Source organism: Phyllostomus hastatus, unplaced genomic scaffold, assembly GCF_019186645.2.
Source record: "Phyllostomus hastatus isolate PE091 unplaced genomic scaffold, TTU_PhHast_1.1 phas_contig_40, whole genome shotgun sequence".
Taxonomy (NCBI): Eukaryota; Metazoa; Chordata; class Mammalia; order Chiroptera; family Phyllostomidae; genus Phyllostomus; species Phyllostomus hastatus.
In genome coordinates this window covers 59,338,582-59,363,877 of record NW_025333872.1, presented here as the reverse complement: position 1 = coordinate 59,363,877, position 25,296 = coordinate 59,338,582, and the positions used below count along the sequence as shown (strand labels likewise).

At 38.8% G+C, this 25,296-nt stretch overlaps 1 protein-coding gene across 3 annotated transcripts in view; it reads left to right on the top strand.

The window, feature by feature from the left end:
- The window catches only part of REV3L (REV3 like, DNA directed polymerase zeta catalytic subunit), a 170,608-nt gene extending 149,547 nt beyond the window's left edge, over window positions 1–21,061 (top strand). For all 3 annotated transcript variants that reach the window (XM_045844182.1, XM_045844183.1, XM_045844184.1), the window contains exons 26-32: window positions 4,603–4,712; window positions 7,095–7,209; window positions 11,634–11,771; window positions 13,151–13,341; window positions 15,941–16,187; window positions 17,640–17,849; window positions 19,944–21,061. In XM_045844182.1, the coding sequence (XP_045700138.1) occupies window positions 4,603–4,712; window positions 7,095–7,209; window positions 11,634–11,771; window positions 13,151–13,341; window positions 15,941–16,187; window positions 17,640–17,849; window positions 19,944–20,084 (1,152 nt within the window). In that variant the 3' untranslated portion in view covers window positions 20,085–21,061. The remainder of the gene's footprint in view (window positions 1–4,602; window positions 4,713–7,094; window positions 7,210–11,633; window positions 11,772–13,150; window positions 13,342–15,940; window positions 16,188–17,639; window positions 17,850–19,943) is intronic.
- Window positions 21,062–25,296: the final 4,235 nt, after the last annotated feature.

Here is a 25,296-nt window from a genome sequence, read left to right as displayed (position 1 = left end):
TTACAGTTGTTCCATTTCCCACCCTTCACTCCCCTCCACCCTGCACACCCCCTCCCACCCACATTCTCCCACTTTAGTTCATGTCCATGGATCATACATATAAGTTCTTTGGCTTCTACATTTCCTATACTATTCTTACCCTCCCCTTATCTATTTTCTACCTAACATCTATGCTACTTATTCTCTGTACCTTTTCCCCCTCTCTCCTCCTCCCACTCCCCTGTTGATACCCCTTCATGTGGTCTCCATTTTTGTGGTTCTGTTCCTGTTCTAGTTGTTTGCTTAGTTTGTTTTGTTTTTGTTTTAGGTATGGTTGTTAATAATTGTGAGTTTGCTGTCATTTTACTGTACATATTTTTAATCTTCTTTTTGTTAGATAAATCCCTTTAACATTTCATATAATAAGGGCTTGGTGATAATGAACTCCCTGAACTTGACCTTATCTGGGAAGTACTTTATCTGCCCTTCCATTCTAAATGATAACTTTGCTGGATAGAGCAATCTTGGATGTAGGTCCTTGCCTTTCATGATTTGGAATACTTCTTTCCAGCCCCTTCTTGCCTGCAAGGTCTCTTTTGAGAAATCAATTGACAGTCTTATGGGAACTCCTTTGTAGGTAACTGTTTCCTTTTCTCTTGTTGCTTCTAGGATTCTTGCCTTATCTTTAATCTTGGGTAATGTAATTATGATGTACCTTGGTGTGTTCCTCCTTGGGTCCAACTTCTTTGCAACTCTCTGAGCTTCCTGGACTTCCTGGAAGTCTATTTCCTTTGCCAGATTGGGGAAGTTCTCCTTTATTATTTGTTTAAATAACTTTTCCACTTGTTGCTCTTCCTCTTCTCCTTCTGGTATCCCTCTAATTCAGATGTCTGGACATTTCAAGATGTCCTGGAGGTTCCTAAGCCTCTCCTCATTTTTTCTGAATTCTTGTTTCTTCATTCTTTTCTGATTGGGTGTTTCTTCCTTCCTTCTGGTCCGCACCATTGATGTGAGTCCCAATTTCCTTCCCTTCACTATTGATTCCCTGTACATTTTCCTTTATTTCACTTAGCATAGCCTTCATTTTTTCATCTAATTTGGGACCAAATTCAACCAATTCTGTGAGCATCCTGATTACCAGTGTTTTGAACTGCACATCTGATAGGTTGGCTATCTCTTTGTCACTTAGTTGTATTTTTTCTAGAGCTTTGATTTGTACTTTTATTTGAGACTTTTTTTTTTGTCTTGACACACCTGCTACATAGTGAGGGATGGAGCCTTAGGTATTCACCAGGGTGGGGTAACCCACCTTGCTGTATTGTGACGCTGTATGTGGGGAAGGGGTATGAGAAGGAACAATGGCACTTGCTCCACTCTCTGCCAGATTTCAGTCACCTCCCCCACTTCCCACAAGTAAATTGGGCCCTCCTGATGCTGATTCCCATGTGGGTGGGTTTGTGTACATCTAGGACCCTGTGGGTCTCTCCAACGAACTCTCCTGTGAGGCTGGGGGTTTCTCCCGGCACCTTAACCCCCACAGGTATTTTCAATCAATGGTTTGAGGCTTTACTTCCCTGTGCTGGTACCGTAGGTTGTGCAGTCCGTCCCGCTCCCCAGTTTTGCCTGGTTTATCTGCATGTGAATGTGGGACCACCTGCTCCGCCAGCCTCTGCCCTGCCAGCCAGGGGCAGCCTCGTGTGCCATGCCCGTTTCCACAGTCCGCCAGCTGCTGTGTGGCCACAAGCTGCCCAACTCCACCCCTCCTACTGGTCTGGAAGAATGTCTTCTTTAATTCCTTGGTTTTCAGACTTCCATACAGTTCGATTTTCTGTCAGTTCTGGTTGGTTTCTGTTTTTAAATTGTTGTTGTCCTTCTTTTGGTTGTGCGAGGAGGCACAGTGTGTCTGCCTATGCCTCCATCTTGGCCAGAAGTGCCAGCAAATTGTTTTGTGGACATCGACAAATTGGTTCTAAAGTTTACATGAAGATCCAGAATAGCCACATGGGTTCCCTTTTCTCTACATCTTTACCAACACTCTTATTTCTTTTCAGAGAACTTTTACTTTTAATATTTTTTATTATGGCTTTTCAGCATCCCAACTATTGCCTAAATTGTGAAACCAATTATTTTCTTCTTTTTATATTACAGTCTCTTTGCCTTGGAGTAATAATTTTCAAATTGGAAACCATGGCACAAAGTATCAGATTCAGTTTTAATTTAATCACCACTCTCTCTCTTTCCCTTTCTTCTTGCCCATCACCCTCATGCCCCTGAACCCTTCACACTGCATGGTCTTCAGGGGCAGCTGTGGGAGTTCGGACTCTTCCCAGTGTAACTTCAGTGGGTCAGAGCAGGCAGCAGGAGGCAGACAGTTAGGATCAGTATGTGCTTGTATCTCAAAAGCATATTTGACTCTAACACTTGACGGCTCACCTATCTATTTGTCATCATACATTTTAAAGTATTTCTTGTTTGAAAGTGGCAACAGATGACTGATTAAACATTTTATTACAACTTGAATCTCAGTCACATAACATGATTTTTTAAGTGTATTAGGTTATAGGTGACAATTCTCAAGTTCTTTCAGTGCACTAAAGGTCTCAACAGAGACCTTTAAGTTTCTGCTACAAGTTGTTTCTGTTTATTCCTTTGTTCATACACTTAATATTTCATTTATAAAGCAACTTTAAACAGTCCTTTAAATACTATTTAATCCTACATTTAGTTCAGGTAATTCTAATTTTACAGTAAAAGGGGAAGGATCATTATAACTATTGCCTGCTTCTTAACATGAAAGAAAAAGTACATAATTTTTATTTAATATTCTGGAAAGCGTGCTCCATTTGTGCTGACAGGATATTTTCCCCAACTCTTAGCTTTAATGAGTTTAGTAAAGGAAGAAGCAGTGCTACACTGTGTCACTTTATGCCACAGTCACTGTTAAAACTCAGCCTTCACCACTGAGAGAACCCTTGGTAGGCATGTATCTGCCTACCTGAGTTAAATTGAATACTTGTAACATATTTTCCATCACTATAATTATACATTTTTTTTGTTTCACTGTTATCTAAAAATTAGGTACAACCAATCACTGAGATTTCAGTTCAGCATTAACTTTAATGATACTGAAAGAAGTACAACATTCCAGCAAAATTTTGAAAGATACACATACACACTGTCATGCATACACACAGGAACTTCCTGCCTGATTGATTACAAAGGCATATTAACACATTTCGTACTGCTCACGAGTTTTCTAGTGTTTCGCGAGCCTCAATCCACAAGCAAAAATGAAGTATAAACAGTTTCTGCTATCAGAAGAGTCTCACAAACAATGGGAAGACAAAGAAACAATTCCCAAATGAAAGGAAAGGAGGAAGCCTCAGAAAGAATGCTAAATGAAATAGAGGCAACTCAACTATCAGATACTGAGTTCAAAGCAATGATCGTCAGGAAGCTCAATGAGCTCACTGCAAATGATATCAACATGAAAAAGAAAATAGAAACTATCAACAAGGGCCAAGAGGAAATGAAGAACAGTCTCTTCAAGTGGCTCAGTTGGTCGGAGCATCATCCTCTACACCAGTCTCTCCTATCGATATAGCGAGAAACTGGATAACAGATGACAATAATGAAGGCTCTCCGGAACCAGAGACAAATATGTCCAGCCCTTCCCCTGGGGGTGCAAGGAGAGCACCTCGTAAAGATCCACCCAAAAAGTTGTCAGGTGATATGAAGCAGCATGAACCTACGTGTATTCCAGCGAGTGGAAAGAAAAAATTTCCTAGGAGAGCCTCCAGAGTTTGTGCCGCCCATGGAAAAAGGAGCGAACCTAGATACTTAATGTAAATTTTGCTTGGTCCCTCTTCATAGAGGAAAATGTTTTATGCAGTACCATACGTTAAAAAAGTACTAGGAACTTTAATTATTTAATTAGTTGTTTAATTGTTTTTGTAAATAAAAATGTTATAATTATTGAAAAACAACACCTAAAGTGCATTATGATCTGTAGTTATGATGATTTAAATAACATGCAGTTTGCCCAAAAACGTGCGGTCCCTGGTGTATGTCTTAGAGATTTCTATGTGATACGCAATGTGTTAAAAAGTCCTTGAGCCCTGGCCAAGTGGCTCAGTTGGTCGGAGCATCATCCTCTACGCCAAAGGTTGTGGGTTTGATCCCGGTCAGGGCACATACGAGAGTCAACCAATGAATGCACAAATGGATGGAACAGCAAGTCAGTGTTTCTTCCTCTTTTCCTCTCTCCCTTTCTCTAAACTCAGTTTTTTAAAAAAGGTCCCTGAATAACAAGATTTATTCTCCCAGAAATCAAATGTACCTATGTACCTGGTATAAAGTGTAATCCATTACACTTCATGTTATACTTAGAGGCAAGTCTGCATGTTGATTGGCTCTTTATTTTAAATTTTTCATCTCATTTTCTCCTTGAGTACTTGTAGAAAGAATAGTGACACTGATGACTATGGGGTGTTTTTTTTTTTTGTTATTTTCCCTTTGTTTATTTTTAGAAATCTTTCATAATTAAAATTGTTATATGTTAAAAGTCTACTGATTTTACTAAGCTATGGTAAAAAATTATTTCCAATGTGCTTGTTCCAACAGGTTGGTGATAGTATTGTTCACAAAGCCAGAGAGACCTTGGAACGAGCCATTAAACTGGTGAATGATACCAAGAAATGGGGTGCCAGGGTTGTATATGGTGATACTGACAGGTAATGAACTTTCAGCTTTGTAGCTGTCTTTTTGCATCTCTTCAGATATTCATTTCAGTGTTTGGAATGACTTAAGAGTAATCCTTCCTAAAATAGAGTTCTACCTAAGTCCTTTCTGGTTCTTATTGTCAGAGTTGGGACATGTCCTGATTTACCAGATAGGATCTTAAGGGAGAGAAAACATAAGTGTCCTGAGCCAAAAACTGTGAAGATTCCCATGGCATCTCTCTAGGTTACACATTACTACTCTAGATAGTAATGTGTAAAAAACTGTATAAACAGGAGTGTAGCCTGTTTAAAGAAACAGTATTTAATGTGACTAATTCCTCATACTCATATAGCTGCAGCTCTCTGAATTTAAATATTTTTGAAGGACAGTTGCCAAAGCTGTTTTACTAGGCCCCAAAGTCTGTTGTTAAAAATAATTTTTTCAAAAGGAAATTTTATAACCTCTTTTTATAAGATTTTATTTATTTATTTTTAAGGAAGGGAAGGGAGGGAGAGAGGGAAATGAACATCAATCTGTGGTTGGGTCTCCTGCGCCTCCTACAATCCTTGTACTGAGCCACACCAGCCAGGGCTATAGCCTGTTTCTTAAAATAAGGCTGTATTGGTGTAATGAGCATCAGATGGACCTAAACAGAAGATACTATAAATAACTATCTAAGGCCTGTTTGTTCTGCCGTAGTGAATGTTGAAATTAATTCGGATTTGAGATCAGTTATTTTAAAGACCCTAAGTAATATTGAAGAAATTCTCCTTTTCTTAACCTTTTCATATCAGACTCTAAGTATTATCTCCAATATTGGCAGAGAAAGAGCATTCTAAAAAAGGCATCCAAGCGACACTAAACTCCAGTATAAAAACACTTTAAGAAATAGGAGATTGGTTTATGTGGCTCCAAGACTAGAAACAAAAATCTTAATGTTTCAAGATATTGTCCATTTCCACTATGTGATGTCTTTCTACTGAAATTATAAGTGCATGCCCTGGGTGGTCTGGATCAGTGGATTGAGCACTGACCCTGAACCAAAGGGTCACCAGTTCAGTTCCAGGTCAGGGCACATGCCTGGGTTGCAGGCCAAGTCCCTGGTTGGGGGGTTGTGAGAGGTAACCAATTGATTTCTCTTGCACCTCACTGTTTTTCTCCCTCTCTTTCTCCTTCCTTTCCCTTTTCTCTAAAAATAAATAAATCTTCAAAAAAATAAAATTATAAATGAAGATCAACTTTATATTCTTTCTTAAATGAGCTAGCCATTATTTCTGTTGGTCTCAGATTATGATATATACTGAAACATAAAAATTGCTATTTTAAAGTTAACTGGATTATATTAGGAAAAATACCCAGTACTTTTGTTTGTAAGTTACTTGGAGTGTTTTTGTATTGGAACTTTTTATCCATATTAATTCTTTAATATGGATAAAAAGAAATTTCTATCCATAGAAATTTCTATCCATAGAAATTCTTTCCTCTTGACCTGCATCTGTGTCTGGTAGGATTGTATTTCAGAAATCTTTCTGGAATTCAGTTTGATAGTCTCTTTAAAAAAATATTTTTAGTGTATACCATTTACCAAGAAATGTTTTTTTAAAAAATACACATACAGGTAGGAATTTATTCTGAAGTCACAGAGGTGTGCCACATTATTATATATGAAATAGCAAAAAAATTTTAATAACCTGAATTTTCTGTGATAAGAATTTTGTTAAATAATACTAAATGCACACATCAAAATATGGTATAACTGTTAAAATAATGTAAAAGAACTAAGTGACATGAGAAATGTTCACAATATATTATTAAATGAAAGGAGAAAGTTACCAAATATTGTAGTATGATCTGTGATCCCAAATGAGAAAAGATTTGCAGATGCACACAGCGACAGAAGGTTTGGAGTATCTTTTATCTTCTTTGTGTTTTCTAACTGTTTGTTAATAAATGTGTTACAAAATAATGTGTCTTTTTTTAAGTTGAGTGGTTTTAGAAGGAAATTTCCTCCTACATCACAAGTAAATTGTCCATTTCTTGATACTCACTTTTTCTCTTCCTCTATGATTGACCTAATTATGTTCCATACAAACCCATTAACGTCTCAGAATGACCCAGGACCTTCTCGGCAGCTGTGATAATCGAGCTGGTCTGTGTGTAACTAGACTAGTGGTATTAGATGTCTTAAAGAGCTGTAACAAGATATACCATGCACACAAGGAAAGTGTGATAAAACAAGAAGGCTTAGATTAAAAAACAACTTAATAAGAAAGAGTAAGGCAGGGAAGGGTTCTTTAGTGTTAGATAGAATGTTAGCCAGGAAAGCTACTCTCGGTGAAACTTTGTCCTTATAATGATGTCCTCATTACTCTGCTCTCTTTTTAATCCTCTAGTATGTTTGTGCTGCTGAAAGGAGCTACTAAGGAGCAGTCTTTTAAGATTGGTCAGGAGATTGCTGAAGCTGTAACTGCCACCAATCCAAAGCCAGTGAAACTGAAGTTTGAAAAGGTAAGAGAAATGTAATACTAGTAATGATCACATATAAAATTCACATAGCTTCCAGACATTTCTGATTTGTTCAGTATATTTTCAGAATCAATAAAAGTACACAGGTCTATTAAAGTGTTATATTTAAAATATTTTCTCTTAATTTTATATAATTTTCTCAAATCTTTTTCTTTTAATTCTATTTTTTTATCCTCATCCAAGGACATGCTTATTGATTTTAGTGAGGGAGGAAGGGAGGGAAAGAAAGAGGGAGCGAAACATTGATTTGAGAGAGAATCATTGATCAGTTGCCTCTCACACACACCCCAACCAGGGACCAAACCCACAACCCAGGCATGTGCCCTGACCAGGATGAAATCCGCGACCTTTCAGTTTATGGGACAATACTCCAACCAAGTCACACCAGCCAGGGCTCAGATCTTTTAAGTAATGTCTTTACGTAAAGAAATGAAAAGGTTGTTTATGAAATTATCTGCACTATTGCTGGGTAGCAGACCACCCCAAGTGTAATGGTGTAAAACAACCACCATCCTACTTACAGATTTCATACCCCAGGAATTCAGAATAGTGGCAGTCGGGCTGGCAAAATCTCCACTCCACAATGTTCTCAGATAAGAAAACTTAAAGGTTGGAGGTGGCCCAGCTGACAGCTAAGAACCAAAGTCACCTGAAGCTTGTTCCTGCTCATCTGGTGTTGATGTTCACTACTGTTTGGGACATCTGCTGGGGCTGTCGGCTGGAACACCTGCGTGTGGCCTTTCCCGGGGCTGCTTGTTCTTCCCCACAGCATAATGGCTCAGTTACAGGAATGAACATCCCCAGGAGGAACAGAGGAAAGCTGCTTTGCCTTTTGTGACCTAGCCGCAAGGTCACAGCATCATTGCCTATGCGGGTTTAATGGGAAGGATGTCAGAGTCACATTGTAGAAAGACCAGGTGCAGGGAGATAACTGTTTCTTTGAAAATGCAGTCTGCCACAAAGACCATCAACTACTGTCACTTTACTGTAGACCCCAAATAGGTGATTAGCGCTTTCTATATAAAAGATGGTAAGCTAGGAGGGGTATTGAATACAAAGAAGCTTAAGACACAGTCCTGCCTTCTAAGAGCCAGTAATCTAAAAGGAAGGATTAGAAATGTATATAAATGATCCCTTTTATTGTAAACTTACAGAAGTCTCATAAGAACAGACCCCTTAAGCACTGTAAGAGCACAAAGAAAAGGTGTGTTGTCCTCCTGGGTAGATGGGGACACTCCATGTAAGAGGTAATATTGTACTGTGTCTCGTAAAACGGTTAGAATCTCAATGGGCAGCCATGGGCTGCAGTCCTTCTCATAGAAAAAAATGGCGTGTAGAAGGATGAAGAGTTGGAAAAGCCGAATGTGAGAATATGGAGCAGCAGCAGAGACATCTGGAAAAATAAAGACCAGATTGTAGAGAGCCTTGAATACCAAGGCAGAGTGTTTAAACTTCATTCAAGAAAGTTTACCAAAGAAGAGCATGACGTAGGCAGAGCTGTTTGGGGAGGACTGGCCTCACATGAGGGTAGGAGAGGGACTGGGAGAGGAGAATCAGGGCAGGATGCATCTTGCAGCCTGCATAGCCCGAACTAGTTAGTGAGATGAACTGATGGAAATAAAGGACAGTTGAAGAGACATTGGGAAAAGAAGGATGAGTAGGAGTTAGAAGTGGTTGATTTAGGATAAAAAGGTATTAAAAGGAAGAAAAGATGAAGAAAAGACTCGAAGATGACTCCCAATGTTTAGTGTGTATCTACTCTGAAGCAAGAATTATGCTTGAAGAGATTCAAAGAAGACTTGGAGATGGTATCTGCCCTGAATGAAGAGTGAACATTCTAATTGGTGGGCCAGGGAAAGGGAGAAAAATTAGAAAACAGTGATAATGTGTGCTATTATAGAAGCGTGTGTGTGGTGCTATGGACACCCAACCCATCTGGCAAAGTGAAGAGCATGGTGTGCTTAGAAAATAACACCAGACATAAAAATTTACCTGCAATGCATCACAGACATAAACATAAAAGCAAAAACTGAAAAACTTCTCAAAACAAACATTTATTAAGAATTGTGATGCTTTTGTTCATGATGAATATTAGTCTATAGGTTTTTGTTTGTCTTGGATTGTTTTGCTTTCAGGACAAAAAAAAGTTGGCCTTATTAAATGAGTTGGGAGTGTTCCTTCTTCTGTTTTCTGAAAGTATGTAAGATTAGTGTAATTATTTCTTTCTTAAATGGTTGATGGAATTTACCAGTGAAGCCATCTGAGCCTGGCATTTTATTGGGGGATGCTTAATTACAAATTAAACGTCTTTCATATATATTGAATTATTCAGGTTTTCTTATGTCAGTTTTGATACCTTGTGGTTATCAAGGAATTTGTCCATTTCTTCTAGGTTGACAAGTTTATAGGCATAAATTATTTATAATTACTGCGATTTTGATATCAGTATGATTCTTAGTGACATCCTTTCCTTCCACTTTAGATATCCATAATCTTCTTTTTTTCTTGATCATTCCAACTAGAGATTTACCCATTTATTGAACTTATTAAAGAACTATTTCATTAATTTTCATTCTTATACGTACCTCCTTATATGTACTTTGGGTTTATTTTGCTTTGCTTTTCCTGTCATCCTAATTTAGAAGCTTAATCATTGATTTCAGACAAATATATGTTTTTAAAGATTTTATTTATTTTTAGAGAGAGGGGAAGGGAGAGAGAAAGAGAGGGAGAGAGGGAAGCATCAGTCTGTTGCCTCTCATACACACTCCCACCAGGGATCAAACGCGAAACCCAGGCGTGTGCCCTGTGACCTTTCGCTTTGCAGAACAATGCCCAACCAAGCCACACTGGTCAGGGCCAAACACATGTTTTTTAATATAAGCATTTACAAATATAAATTTCTCTCTAAATACTACTTTTGCCTCAAATTTTTGTATCACATGTTTTCATTATTAACTTCAATGATAAGACCCATTGGTTATTTAAAGTGTGTTAAGTTCCAAATATTTAAGGATATTCCAGAAATCAATTTATTATTTCTAACTTAATTCCATTGTGGTCAAAGAACATAATCTGTATTATCTCAGTGCTTTTAAATTCAAAATGTGTTATTTGGTCCAGTTAATAGTCTTAGTGAATATTTTCAAATAACCTTGAATAGTCATGTGCTTTCTGAATGTTCTATAAAGGTCACTTAATTGATAATGTTAAAGCCTCCTATATTCTTACTGATTTTCTGTCAATTTTTAAAGAGAGGTATTAAAATTTCCAAATATAATCATGGTTTTGCCTTTTTCTTTTAGTTCTGTCAGTTTCTATTACATTCACTTCGAAGTTTTCTTATTGCATATACATTCAGGATTATGTATCTTTTTGGTGAATTGATACACTTCATCTTTGATAATAGTCATTGTCTTGAAATCTACTTTTCTGATATTAAATAGACACTCCAGCTTTGTTTTGATTAATGTTAGCATGTGTATATTTTTCCATTTTTTATTTTTAACCTTCTCGTGTCCTTATATTGAAAGTGGGTTTCTAGTAGATAGCTTATAGTTGAGCCTCGCTATTTGATCACATCCAGTCTGATCATTTCTGCCTTTTTGTTGGCATGTTTGGGCCGTGTACACTTAATGTGATTATCAGTAAAGTTTGGGGGCAGGGGAAGAGATCAATTTAGTAACTTAAAAAAGGGGAGGGCACACACCCGTTGATCTAGGAAGTCCACGTCAACAAATTTTCAAATTTGGGTGGATGGATTAATCCACCCAAGGTTGTTGGGGCACTATTTATAATCTCAAAAGATTGCAAACATCCTAAATGACCCACAGTGGGTAACAGGCTACATAAATTGTGATAGTCTCACATAGCAGAGTACTACTTTCTCCAAGATAGCTTATTAAGTGAAATAAGCCAAGTGCAAAATGATGTGTGTCGTAAGCTACCATTATGTGTCCACAGACACGTGTTTGCACAGAATATCTCTGGGGGGACGCACAGGAAACCCCAGGGCAGGGAAGGCAGGGGGTGGGGACCAGGACTGCATTTTGTGTGTTCTCTGTAACTTTTTAATATGGTGAGCTGTCTTCTAGAAACCCACTTTCAGTACATGTGTAGGTATTGCTTAATTTTTAATTGTTTAAAAAGATATGATGATGACTTTTCAGAAAGCAGTGTCAGTAGAGGTAGGAGCAAAAGTAGAGGAGTGATAAAGAATTAAAGACAACTCATTGTCTTTAATTTAACACCTCCAGGTGTGGAGTCATGAATTCGTTGGTCCCTAAGCCATATTTAGAGTTTTTCTATAATTGACATTTGGTGAAAGAGAGAAAAAGAGACAAAAGTAAAGATACGCATGGTAGGGAAAATGGTTATTAAGAGATGTTGTGTTAATTTCATCCCAGGTGTATTTGCCCTGTGTTTTACAAACAAAAAAGAGGTATGTGGGTTACATGTATGAAGCACTGGATCAGAAGGACCCAGTGTTTGATGCAAAAGGAATAGAAACAGTCAGAAGAGATTCCTGCCCTGCTGTTTCTAAGGTAAGTTTTGTCTATCTTGTTTTTATCTTTAAGAAATAAGTGGCTAAAGAACCTAGTGAAAATCTTTAAGCACATACCTAGGCGGAGGAACTACAGCCTATGTGACTATCTATAACCATAATAGGAACTAAATGATTTTTGAGAATTCATTTCTAATGAAACAACTTAATTTGATTTTAGTCCTTCATTTCTAATTTCTTCCTACACCTTACCTTTTTTTACAATTGCTTAAAAAAAAATGTGAACTTCATAAGTATTACCTACCTGGCACCTGGAGGTGATAATATATATTATCATATGACAACACCCTAAAGCTAGGGAGCTTTTGGATAAAGAAGAGGATAAAGAAGAGAAACTAGCAACAGAGATATTTCATAAGCAATATAACAGAGATATTTCATAAGCAATATAATGCATCCTAAATTAACTGAAATGTTATTTACCTGGCTTATCAAATACCAGTTAGGAAGATTTCTGAACAATGGTACTATATTAACCACAGTATTTTATATTTAATTTTTCGTTACTCGGTCCTAGATTCTTCCTGTAACGAAAAATAAAAGTACTCTGAGTATTAGAGGTATTAAAAGCATAATAGATGATTGCCTATTGAACTATTCATGTCAGTATGTCATTATATGATGTCATACATGTATTATGAATTTGAAATAATATTTAATACTAGTTTCTGGAAGAAATATCATCCAGTGCATTCTTTCTCTCAGGGATGAATTGTATCTAGGCTAAATTAGCAGACTTCTTCTGTAAATATGTTTGGGTTCCAGTACTCAGAATGAGATACAGAACTTTTACCTGGAGCTAATTTAATTTCAATCCATACATATATCTACTGTATGCCAGTCATTTCCTAGTAGAAATATTTACAGTACAGAAGTTCTGTTACAGTTGGTATATATTTATTGACACTATTAAGAGGCAAAAGACTAATTTTTATTTCACTGCTTAGTGATATTTAAACTTCTTTCTGTCTTCCTGAATCAGGCTTTTTTTTTTTATAACAGGGTAAACAAACAATAATACGTGAAATCATATCCGGCTTCTTGGGCTTAGAGTGCTTTCACCTGTTTAAGAAAATTTAAAGGTTTCTTGTTGCTCATCACATAGCAAATGTTTCATCTGCATGACGTTTCAATACAATTTTCCTCAAACTATGTGATATTCTATTTTTAGGAATAGCAAACTATATAAAGTCTCCAAAATATTTTCCAATTTCTAATAATGTGATTACCCAGTCACTGTAAATAGCAGGTTTAAGTACATCAAGTTATCCAGTAGTTACATAATTGAAAATATAACAATAATGATGATATGCTAGGGGATATTTTATCTTTATGAGCATATCCTTTTTTTTTTTTAAGATACTTGAGCGTTCTCTAAAGCTGCTATTTGAAACAAGAGATATAAGTTTAATTAAACAGTATGTTCAGCGACAGTGTATGAAGCTTCTAGAAGGAAAGGCCAGCATACAAGACTTCATCTTCGCCAAGGAATACAGAGGAAGTTCCTCTTATAAACCTGGAGCTTGTGTGCCAGCCCTTGAACTTACAAGGTAATGATGTATTATAACTGTCAGTACTTACCAAGTGCAGTCCTGGGATTCTGAGTGGTTTGGCACAGATGCAAAGATACCGAATCCCTCGGCACAGACACACGATTGTTTCATCACCTGCCCACATAAAGCCTCACTGAAGGTGAATGGGTGACCCCCATACTTGGTAAGCTCTGAGAAGGAAGAAGGAACTTGGAACTCTTGTGGGCTCCCTCTGTGTAACTAAAGTCAGTGAAATTGTAATCTAGCACAGAGCCTGAATCGTCGTTTCTCACATCAGAATCGCTGGGTCACCCTTAATATCGATCTACCAGAGCACTTACCACAGTATCGTTCTGGAGCCAGATCACCTAACCAGCTACACATTCTCTTCTCTTTCATTGTTAGATTTATAATTTTTAGTTCATATTCTTAGGGGATAGAAAACATTTTTAGCTAGTTGAAATCTGCCAACTCATTGTTTTCCAGGTGGCAGTGAGTTACAGAGTAAGTTTTTTAAAAATACATTTTATTGATTATGCTATTGCAGTTGTCCCGTTTTCCCCCCTTCACTCCCCTCTGCCCTACACACCCCCTCCCACTCACATTCCCCCCCCTTTAGTTCATGTCCATGGGTCATACATATAAGTTCTTTGGCTTCCACATTTCCTATACTATTCTTAACCTTCCTCTGTCTGTTTTCTACCTACCATTTATGCTACTTATTCTCTGCACCTTTTCCCCCTCTCTCCCCCTCCCACTCCCCTGTTGATACCCCTCCATGTGGTCTCCATTTCTGTGGTTCTGTTCCTGTTTGCTTAGTTTGTTTTTGTTTTTGTTTTAGGTTTGGTTAATAACTGAGTTTGTTGTTTTACTGTTCATATTTTTTATCTTCTTTTTCTTAGATAAGTCCCTTTAACATTTCATACAATAAGGGCTTGGTGATGATGAACTCCTTGAACTTGACCTTCTCTGGGAAGCACTTTATCTGCCCTTCCATTCTAAATGAAAGCTTTGCTAGAGAGAGTAATCTTGGATGTAGGTCCTTGCCTTTCATGATTTGGAATACTTCTTTCCAGCCCCTTCTTGCCTGTAAGTTCTCTTTTGAGAAATCAGCTGACAGTCTTATGGGAACTCCTTTGTAGGTAACTATCTCCTTTTCTCTTGCTGCTTTTAAGATTCTCTCCTTATCTTTAATCTTGGATAATATAATTATGATGTGCCTTGATGTGTTCCTCTTTGGGTTCAGTTTCTTTGGGACTCTCTGAGCTTCCTGGACTTCCTGGAAGTCTACTTCCTTTGCCAGATTGGGGAAGTTCTCCTTCATTATTTGTTCATATGAGTTTTCCACTTGTTGCTCTTCCTCTTCTCCTTCTGGCATTCCTATGATTCAGACATTGGAACCTTTAAAGTTGTCCTAGAAGTTCCTAAGCCTCTCCTCATTTTTTTAATTCTTGTTTATTCATTCTGTTCTAGTTGAATGTTTCTTTCTTCCTTATGGTCCAAACCATCAATTTGGGTCCAAGTTTCCTTCCCTTCACTGTTGGTTCCCTGTACATTTTCCTTTATTTCACTTTTCATAGCCTTCATTTTTTCCTCTAATTTGCAACCATACTCAACCAATTCTGTGAGCATCCTGATTACCAGTGTTTTGAACTCTGCATCTGATAGGTTGGCTATCTCTTCGTCACTTGGTTGTATTTGTTCTGGAGCTTTGGCCTATTCTTTCATTTGGGCCATTTTTTTTTTGTCTTTACTCGCCTGTTACATAGTTACATAGTGAGGAGCGGAACCCTAGGTATTCACCAGGGCAGGGCAACCCACATCTCTGCGTTGTGACACTGTATGTGGGGGAGGGGTACGAGAGGGAACAATCGTGCTTGCTCTGCTCTCTGCCAGATTTCAGTCACTTCCCCCACTACCCACAAGCAAAGTGGGCCCTTCTGGTGCTGATTCCCATGTGGGTGGGTTTGTGTACATTCTGGGACCCTGTGGGTCCCTCCAACGAACTCTCCTGTGAGGTTGGGAGTTCCTTCCACTGCCACCTCAACCCCCACAGGTGTTTTCAGTCAGAGGTTTGAGGTTTTATTTCCCCGTGCTGGAACCCTGGGTTGTGAGGTCTGTCTTGCTCCCCAGTTGTTCCTCCCTGTTTATCTGCACGGGAATGTGGAACCACCCGGTCCACAAGCCACCACCTCGCAGCACCGAGAGTCCTCTCCACTCGGCTACCCGTCTCTGCCCCTGCTCTCGGTGTGGATGAGTGTGTCTTCTTCAACTCCTTGGTTGTCAGACTTCCATAAAGTTCGATTTTCTGTCAGTTCTGATTGTTTTTTGTTTTTAAATTTGTTGTTGTCCTTCTTTTGGTTGTGCAAGGAGGCACAGCATGTCTACCTATGCCTCCATCTTGGCCAGAAGTCCAACAGAGTAAGTTTTAAATTCTTACAGCATATCCACTTGGTGCCAACTGAGTGAAGTACATAGTTCTCAAGAAAGTTGTGTTCTAACTCAGAGTACCCCTTGTAGATTTCTCATGGTTTCATCATTTAATTCTCCTTTTATTTTCTGGAAAGGTGCCTTCCATGACAGTCTTTGAGTGCATATTTTATTTGGATTTAAACAGGAAAATGCTTACTTATGACCGGCGCTCTGAGCCTCGAGTTGGGGAGCGAGTGCCATATGTGATCATTTATGGGCCCCCCGGAGTGCCCCTTATCCAGCTGGTGAGGCGCCCCGTCGAAGTCCTGCAGGACACGACTCTGAGATTGAATGCCACTTACTATATCACCAAGCAGATCCTCCCACCCCTGGCAAGAGTCTTCTCGCTTATTGGTATTGATGTCTTCAGCTGGTATCATGAATTACCAAGGGTAAGTCTGCTAAATAGTACCTGTGCAATGACTGAGGAGAGAAATCACATAAAATTCCAGTAGAAGTAAATATTTTATTCATGTGCCGTGAGAGGCAAAGCAGATGTTCTATTACCCTAAACTGGCAAAGGTACCATACTCTTCCAGTTTTCTAAAAGAAACTTAAGTTTTCTACAAAAACCTTCTCAGCTTATTTCCAATTGGCCAGATTATAGAATATTGAAATAAATCCCACAAGTGTTTCAGTGGTAAACACTCAACTACAAAGTGTCTCAGAATAAACCAGTTAATAAAAAATAAGTGAAAGGAAGTGAAAATTCCTTCAAAATGGATATTGAATAAATGAACAGAATGTAGTAACTAGACATAGTCCTAAAGAAACCAGACTAAAGAAATAATGTTAAAATAGCATTTTACTAAAGTAAAACATGTGGTGTGGACTCTTGGCAATCTTAGTTTACTCACTAGGAGCCTAAAGGAGTGATCTGACTCTGTAATTACCTGGGATACGTGAGGAGAGGAGTCGTTTCTATCTCCTGTTTAGAATTAGATCTGCTCAGTCATTTACAGTTCTCTCAGACTGTGAAAGGCTGGTGGTATTCAGGCAAACTGATACAAGTTGACACCCAGGCTATTTTCACTTTCTTAGTAAGCACTTATGGCCCCAAGGAAAAGAATAACTTCAGTAAACTGAGGTTGAGGGTTGTGCTTCAGAGAAGCTGTGCTAGGGAACATCTGTGATGCTGTGTCTGGTGCAGGCCGGAAAGCTATTCCCGGTTTCCGTTCCTTTCCATTCCCAGCAAGAATGTTGAACTGCTGGCATTTATAACAAGCTGACCTGATGACTTTTCTGCAAAGTGATTTGTAAGACACCAGGAGAATACACCAAGGGTATTATGGTAATATGATAATGTTATGTCAGTGTAGAAACCCAGAAGACGGATGGTTCAAACCAGTATTAACTTCAAATGAAGAATGCTTAGGTGACATGTATTCAGTTATATTTGAAATGCTTCAGGTTTACTTCTGCTTGAGTTTTGCACTCTACTGCCTAACAAATTATTTTTAACCTTCTGCTTGTCTTGTGGCCATGGCCCACATTGTGCATTCTTACACAGGCTGGATTTCTTCCATTGTCCTCTCTGATCCCATTGCCCTGCAGGACCTAATACATCTGTGCACCTCAACCAAAACAACTGAGTTGTAGGAGATGGGGGTTTTTTTCCAGAAGAAAAAAGCAGTATCTGATGATCATTAAAATGTAATCTCTGTGAACGGAAGGACTTGGTTCATTTCTGTAGCCCCACTGTCTGGAACAGCCTGACGCGTAGTAGCTACTCAGTATTTGTTGCGTGAATGACACGATGCCTTAGTAAACCTGCGGTCAGCATGAAAATAGCCACTTTGCTATGAAGCTGACTCAGCATTATCTCTGAATTGATGTTTTTGTAGATCCAGAAAGCCACCAGCTCCTCTAGAAGTGAACTAGAAGGGCGGAAAGGCACTATTTCCCAATATTTCACTGCCTTGCACTGTCCTGTGTGTGACGACCTGACTCAGCATGGCATCTGTAGTAAATGTCGGAGCCAGCCTCAGCATGTTGCCGTCATCCTCAACCAAGAAATTCGAGAGTTGGAACGTAAGCAGGAGCAACTTCTAAAGGTACAGCCTTGCTCAGTAGACCCAGAATCCCACGCAAGCTGGTTATTCAGGGAAATGTAGTCAACAATCAAGGTATTAGATACAAAACTGGTGTGGAAAATAGAATACGGATTCTGAGTTAATAAGCATATTAAAATCTCAAAGTATAATTGAACTATTTTAAACAGCTTAATTTTAGAATTTTTTTGTTTTTATGGACTAGTATATTGTGTTTATTAAAACCTAGAATCCAATTTTTTATGATAGCATTTTTCAAAGAAAGAAAAGTACCAATTGCTTTATCTACCATATCTACTTACCATTCTCATAAAAATCTCATTGTCCTAGAGAATGGCTAGTAAACTTGGAAGGTTTGCCATTCTAGGAGTCCAGGTAGAAAATTAATATTACCAGGAATCGATCCACAGACTCTTAGTAGGAAAACTTAGCTGTGGTGAACAGGTAGAGAAACCATCTCGGAGGAGACTAGGCTTTTAAGAATTCACATGATTATAGAAGATTGTAGACAGCTATAGTAGATCTCAGAAATATTCATCATCTCAAACACTTTTAGTAGTAAACATGAAAAAATGAAAATGAGTTTAAGCATCTGACTGAAAACTTGAAAAAAATAAGAAAGCCAAAGGATAGCAAAAAAGAATCGACAAAGATTAAAGCAGATATTTTTTTAAATGTCTGCCTCCTTGTGAGCTAAAAGGTGTCCAAGTTGTGGTGTTTAAAGGTATAAATGTAAGCTGAATTGAGCTGTATAATGCTCAGTGTTTAAATCACCAGTAAAGGATCTAGGAACTAAATATAAACATTGAGTTAAATTTAGTGAGGCAAGTAATTCCATCTGGGCTTATCTGCCAGACGAGTGCAGAGAGTGCATAAATATTTACCAGCTTGTCCTGGCACCTGCGTGAGCTGCAGCACATAGGGCTGCGGCACAGACATTCCGTACTTGGGAACGATTGAGTCTCTTTGTCAGAGACTAATTAGTGAAGGGCTTCACAGTGGAACAGCATGCTTAGTTTCGGCAGTTTCTTTGTGGCAATATCATATTAGATACAATAACCGGTGTGCTCAGAAAAACGTGCCCTTCAGTTGACTAGAAGATACTAGGGCAAAGAACAAAAATGTCTTGCCCTGTGAGACGTCTCTAAAACAGGAGCTCCTCGAGGTAGATGAGAGAATTAACTAGAGCAGATTTGATTCTTCTTAAATGATAGCTAGAGTGGTAGCTGTTTAGCATTCCTTTTTTTAAAATCAGTTGGATACACTATTCGGGTAAAAAATCAGTCTGTATTTTCTTGACCCTTGGGGTCCTCACTGTGAATCCTTTTTAATTTTTCAATGTTTCGCACATTCTAGAATCATTTTTTTAACTGTTTGACTTGAGGCTTTACGTATTAAAACCTGATCATGATGTAAGAAACAGCACTTCTCTCTTTTTAAAATTGCCTTATGGTTCATTATTCTCCTTCAGATCAGATCTTCTTATGCATCAGAATCACCTGGGAGCCCTAAGGAGTAAAGCTTCTTAGGTGCTCTCCCCATCTCGTTCTCTGCTCTGTCCATTGATCTGGGGTTAAGCCCGTGCAGAGCCAGGGGTGAGAAGCACCAGTCGGACTACCACTTTCCCATTCTCGTCCTTCGATTTTTCTCACACTGACATTTTTTCTTCTGAAATAAGAAAATCTTTTAAGGGTAACTTTTTTATGATTGGCATATTAAAAGTTAAGTCTAAGTAAGTTGGAAAAAGTGTTTATAGCTCTTTTAAAAGACAGTCTTTGGTAATTGGGTGCTTTATTATGTAGATCTTAATATAATAGCATTCTATTATAAATGAAAGTTGATCTCAAGAATGAAATGAATCCTTAGGGAATTTCGAGCTCTTTGTTTTGTGAAATAACACCCTTTAGAAATACCTCAACTTAGAATAACCTAGGCTTCAAAGAGATGAAAATTAATGAAATGTTCTGTAATATATTATGTCAGATGTCTGCCAGTAATCCAGGGTAGGTCCAAAGGGAGGGATTATGAGAGTTTATTGTTTACCACATATACAGAGGAATTTTCCTGACGTTTTGTGTGTTCCTCTTCTGCTTCCAGATATGCAGGAGCTGTACAGGTTGCTTTGATCGACATATCCCGTGTGTTTCTCTGAACTGCCCAGTACTTTTCAAACTCTCCCGAGTAAACAGAGAACTATCCAAGGCACCATATCTCCGGCAATTACTAGACCAGTTTTAAATTCTCAATATCACAGAATCCCAGGTGCTATTTTTTCAGTGTTTACCACTAAACTGTTGTGCATGGTGCTTTTTCAACTTTCATCGAGTCAAGTGTGTTCATTGTCTGTCTATTATCTGAAGACTACGGAGACTTTTATGCTAACTGAATTTAAAACTGTATTTGTTGATCTCTGAATAGCTCACTTCTTATGATGTACAAATTCCTCATCCTTTCACCTTTTAACCTTGTTTCCTGATGCAGGTGTGGGGTTTGCTCCAGTGTGTGTGCCATCTTGTAGATCCGTTTGAGTAGCCCATACTTACTTCCCCGTGGAAGGAGCACTGAAAGCCTCTTTTGAAAAAAACCATTCGTGTGTTTTCCTCGAACTGTCTGTATCAAGACGTGTTACTTAGAGACACCCACTCACTTTATAATTTTGACTGCAAAATATTTTGTAAATACACTTTTTTACTTTTCAAACAACTGAGTAAAATGTGCAATGAATTTTATACAAATGATTTTCAAGTTGTTTGGTATATTTCCTCTAGGTTTTGCTTGACTCAGAGTAGAGTTGTTATTCTGATCAAACTGTGCAAACAGTAGTACCATGTGTAGCATTTTGAAACATTCTTTTCTAAAACCGCTGTCTTGCTTTAGCTATTAATGGGGCATTGTGAGGAACTGTGCAAAGACATTTTTGTTACAAACCTGTGGGCCTGTTGCAATACTTTAAAAATAAAAAATTTTATTCCATTTTTGCTTGTTTTGTATAGACATTTCTATTGCTTCTAAATATGCTCAAAATATTTTCTTTCCTTACGTACTGTACAGTTAATCTTATTTGCCATCACCTTGAACACGAAATGTGTATTTAGAATATTTGTATAACTGTAAAATGAAGAAGGAATTATGTGGTCCGTGCATTGTTTTTTAAACTGGAAATCATTTTGTTTTAAAAGTTAATAATGGAAAGCATAATAAAATTGAATAAAATATGAAATGTGGCATTGTGATTTTTACCTTTCTGTAAATGGTATTGTCTTCATCTGTTTTATAAGCCTACATTGGTTACTTCCTGCTCTACCCTTTTCTGAATTTTAATGAGGTAAATTTAACTGGTTTTATCCTAACTGGTGTTATTTAGGATTTTTTTAAAAAGGCAGCAAAAGTTGTCTAGGAAAAATTTAGCTCTCATTTTTTTAGAACTCTAAGAATCTACTTGTTAGATCTCCTGAGTTCATTTTAATTTAAATGTAAGTAATCTTGAAGCCAGGATTTTCCAGAAGGAAACAAAAATTACATTACTTTTTAGAAACTTAAATGCCAAATTTTTCAGTAGAAAAAATTTCTTACATTAACATAGAAAGCTCCAAATACTTATTCAGAGAATCCGTTTTCTGAAAGTTACATGGTAAATATGGAATCAAAGATATACAAAATCATGGCTCTGCACATATTTCTCCTCAGTGCCACAGAGACAACATAAACCCCCCTTCTGGGATCTCCCTTTGTCCGGGAGTGGTCCGCAGCAGTAGGGTTCTCTTACCCTTGTGTGGGTGGCCGCTGAAGCTTTCTCTGCTCTTTCCCTTTTCTGAGTTCCGTGCTGTCAGCTCTTCCACGTACATCATCTGTCCCTCATCACAGCAACTGGACACAATACTCTCAACAGAATAACCATTCTTCACTTTGTTATAATGGGGCACAACTAAACTAACAAATGGATATTCAACACAAGTGCCCCAAACAAGCTCAGTCTAGGTGCCTGGCGTGTCTCTGGTTCCCTTCTCCGCAGTAAAGTGCCTCCCTTATGACTCTGCCCTCGGAGTCTGCCGCTCACCTGCCCTTTAGTGAGGTTCACTCACTGTTTCAGTAACTGTCACCTGTAACGTACTGAAACTTGGACCTATTTTACAAAAAAAAAAAATTGTAAGAAGCTTTCAGTATATTTTCAGTTATTTTTCCTCTTTTTGATACGCTTTTTCTTTTAACCCAGAATGCCCACACATCTATAACACACACAACTCCATTTTCTGAATAATGCTAAAGAAATAATTTCATTATTCTCTTTAGTTTGTTAAAACCTCATTTTCTCTCATTCTGCCCACTTCCCACCAGTGCCTTTCCCTAGATGTGAAGCATTAACAAAAGCTATTTACAACTCCACCTGCTCTCCCGGCCCCAGAGCTCCCGGTGAACAGCGGGAAACAGGCAGGTGCCGGCCTCGCAGCACTCAATTCCACGTGGTCACTTCTCTGGCAGTGCCTGTGAAGGAGGCCAATGTACTGGGAAAAGCAGGTAAAAATGTGAACAGGGCAGTTACAAAGAATCCTTGGAGGAGTAATTCTGTGAGGGGTGGAGCAGACCACCCAAAGGGTTTGTGGACTCTCGTGGTCACGGGCCACGTTCCCATTAGTCTCCGAAGATATATTCGCTGCCATCAGGCGTGTTGCCCTGGGACCTGAAATCCCCTGTTGTAGCTGTGCAGTCTTGATCTTTCCATCTACTCGTATTTTTGTTGTTTTTTGATTCTAGAGAGGGAGAGAAATGTGGAAACATCGATTGGTTGCCTCTTGCATGCACCCCAACTGGGGACCGAACCCACAACCCAGACATGTGCCCTGACCCAGAATCAAACCAACAACCTTTGTGTTTGCAGGATGATACCCAATCAACTGAGCCACACCATTTTCATAATAGCTGAAGCAGCAATATTTCTTTAGGGCCTGTCAAATAAGGTCTTAAATTGGTTTCTCACTTTCAAAATAATATTTCTTAAAATATTTGTGTACTTGATTTCATAAAGTAAAAACCAGGCTGTAAATGACAGTCTTGGGGCCCTGCCGTGAACAGAGGGAGGGGAGGAGGAAGGCAGCCGTGCGCCAGTAGCTGGTTTTAGGCTGGATGTGTCCCAACCACTCTTGGCAAGACCAGCTCTTGCAGGAGAATCTGCTAAGTGCACTGTCCTTACTCTTATCCCATAATACCTTCTCTTTCCCCAATGTGATAGGACTTGTTCCCTTTAGCTATTTTTGGTTTTGTAAAAGTGAATGAAGTCTAATGCCATTAATGCCCCCAGAGCTCTGCTTAATGAACAGCTTTATACAGGAAAATAGTCCTGGGTTGTTTCTAGGGTTTGAGACATAAGGAGGAAGTCATAAGTCCCAGTATTGAATCCACTGCATCTCATCTCCACACTCTCACCCAAAGCTCTGTTATATCACTTGGGCCAAGTCCCAAAAGTGGCTTCCAAAGCAAAATATTTTGTAGGGGAAATTCATATTTATAAAATCAGGTCTCTGTATATATTTGGGAGAAAGATAGTACGACCAGGCAGACAAAGGCATTTTTGAATCACAATACCATCCTATTGCCAGTGAGTCTTCACCTAACTTGCTTCTGATGCCACAGCAGGTGCCTTTCCTTAGAGGCAAAGGTGGAGGTTTCCAGGGGGGAATAATGGGCTAGGCATAAGGAGACCCCATGTCCTGGGCTTCCTCATGGTCACTAATGGGAATACAACTCTGGGAAACCAGCAACTTTAGTTACAGATACTAAGTTTAACAATAGTTACAGTCTTTGAAAACAGGATACTACCACCTGCCTTGATGACCCAGTAGAGGCTTTATGAATGGGAATGAGGGTGAATGCAAAACAGTTACACAAATGTAAAATATTAGTTGCTCAAAAAGTATTTGCTGAGCATCTATCGTGTACCCTGCATTTTTTTGCTCATCTAGAAATACCAAGATAATCCCCTGTCCTCAAGTATGTCACAGTCTGTCGGGACAGACATAAAAATAACTCGACATTGGTTTCGAGATGATGAAGTAGTTTCTGCCACCTCATCCTCTCTTGGACGAGCACAAAGATGAGAAAGAGAGAGCGGACATGCATCGTTGTTCAGGAGCTCCAGAAAGGCGTGGTGGGTTCAGAAGATCCCGGGTGGGAGCTGATTGTATGGAAGGAGGAGTTAGTCTCCACAGGCCAGCTTGACTCTGCATGTTAGCTATGCCCTGTCTCGCCCTCACATGCACAGTTCACTCAGGCTTATTCTATGGAGAATGAGAACCAACGAGGCAGTGAGGTGGGGATCCTGGGCCGTGAAGAGGCAGGATGAGGTACAGCACTGAGAACAGAGATTAAATGGGAGTCTGCATCCTCGGCCGTGAAGCGAGCCCCTCTGCCTACACCTCGCCAAGGCACAAAATGGCAATAGCCCGGTCTGTGCTCCCATCTCCCTGCTTCTTTGACTCAACAATTGCAGTTGATTCTTGATGACATTTGATATTAACTTTTCTATTAAAGTCTACAGATCATGAAGTCAGAGACATGGCTGGTGCGTTTTCCAGCATACCCCAACACCAGCATGATGCCTGGCAGGGGGGTCACTCAGCTGACTGATAAACAACTGAATGAATTAAAGAGTTTTAAATGCCCGTGAGGTCTAGCAACAGCACTGTCACGAGCTAGAGCTGTTCTGTGGACATGTTACAATGGACCAAAAGTGAATGGGCGTGTTGAATGATCCGCCTCAGTCAAGAGGTCAGTTCACATGTGGAGATCTTCAATACAGAAGTAAGACAGCTCAGTAAAAGGAGCTCAAGCTTTGGAGTCCTCAATTTCAACAAATCTCAGTTTGAACTCTAGCTCTTTAGTGGGGGATAGGCCTTAAAGGAAAAAAAAAATGGATTTAAGCCCATAGCCTCATCTATAAAACACCTACATTAAAAAGAAGAAAGAAGAAAAAAGGGAATATCTCACCCTGGCCAGGTAGCTTGATTTGTTAGAGCATCATCCCAATGTGCCAAGGTTGCAGGTACAATCCCTGGTCATGGCACATGTGAGAGTCAGCCAATGAATGCACAAATGGGTGGAACAACAAATCAACCTCTCTCTCTCTTCACCCCTTCCTCCCTCTCTCTCTCTGAAATCAATGAGTTAAAAAAACACCTTAACAAACCTAACTCTACACTTCAAGGAACTAGAAAAAGAGCTAGTTTTTTTTTTAAGATTAACAAAATTGGCAAGCCATTAGCTAGACTCACCCAGAAATAGAAAGAGAAAACTCAAATCAGAAGTGAAAGGAGACATTACAATTGATACCACAGAAATACAAAGGGTTGTAAGAAACTACTATAAAAAATAATGTGGCAAAACTGGACAATCTAGAAGTAGGTAAATTTCTAGAAACATACAACCTACCAAGACTGAATCATGAAGAAACAAAATC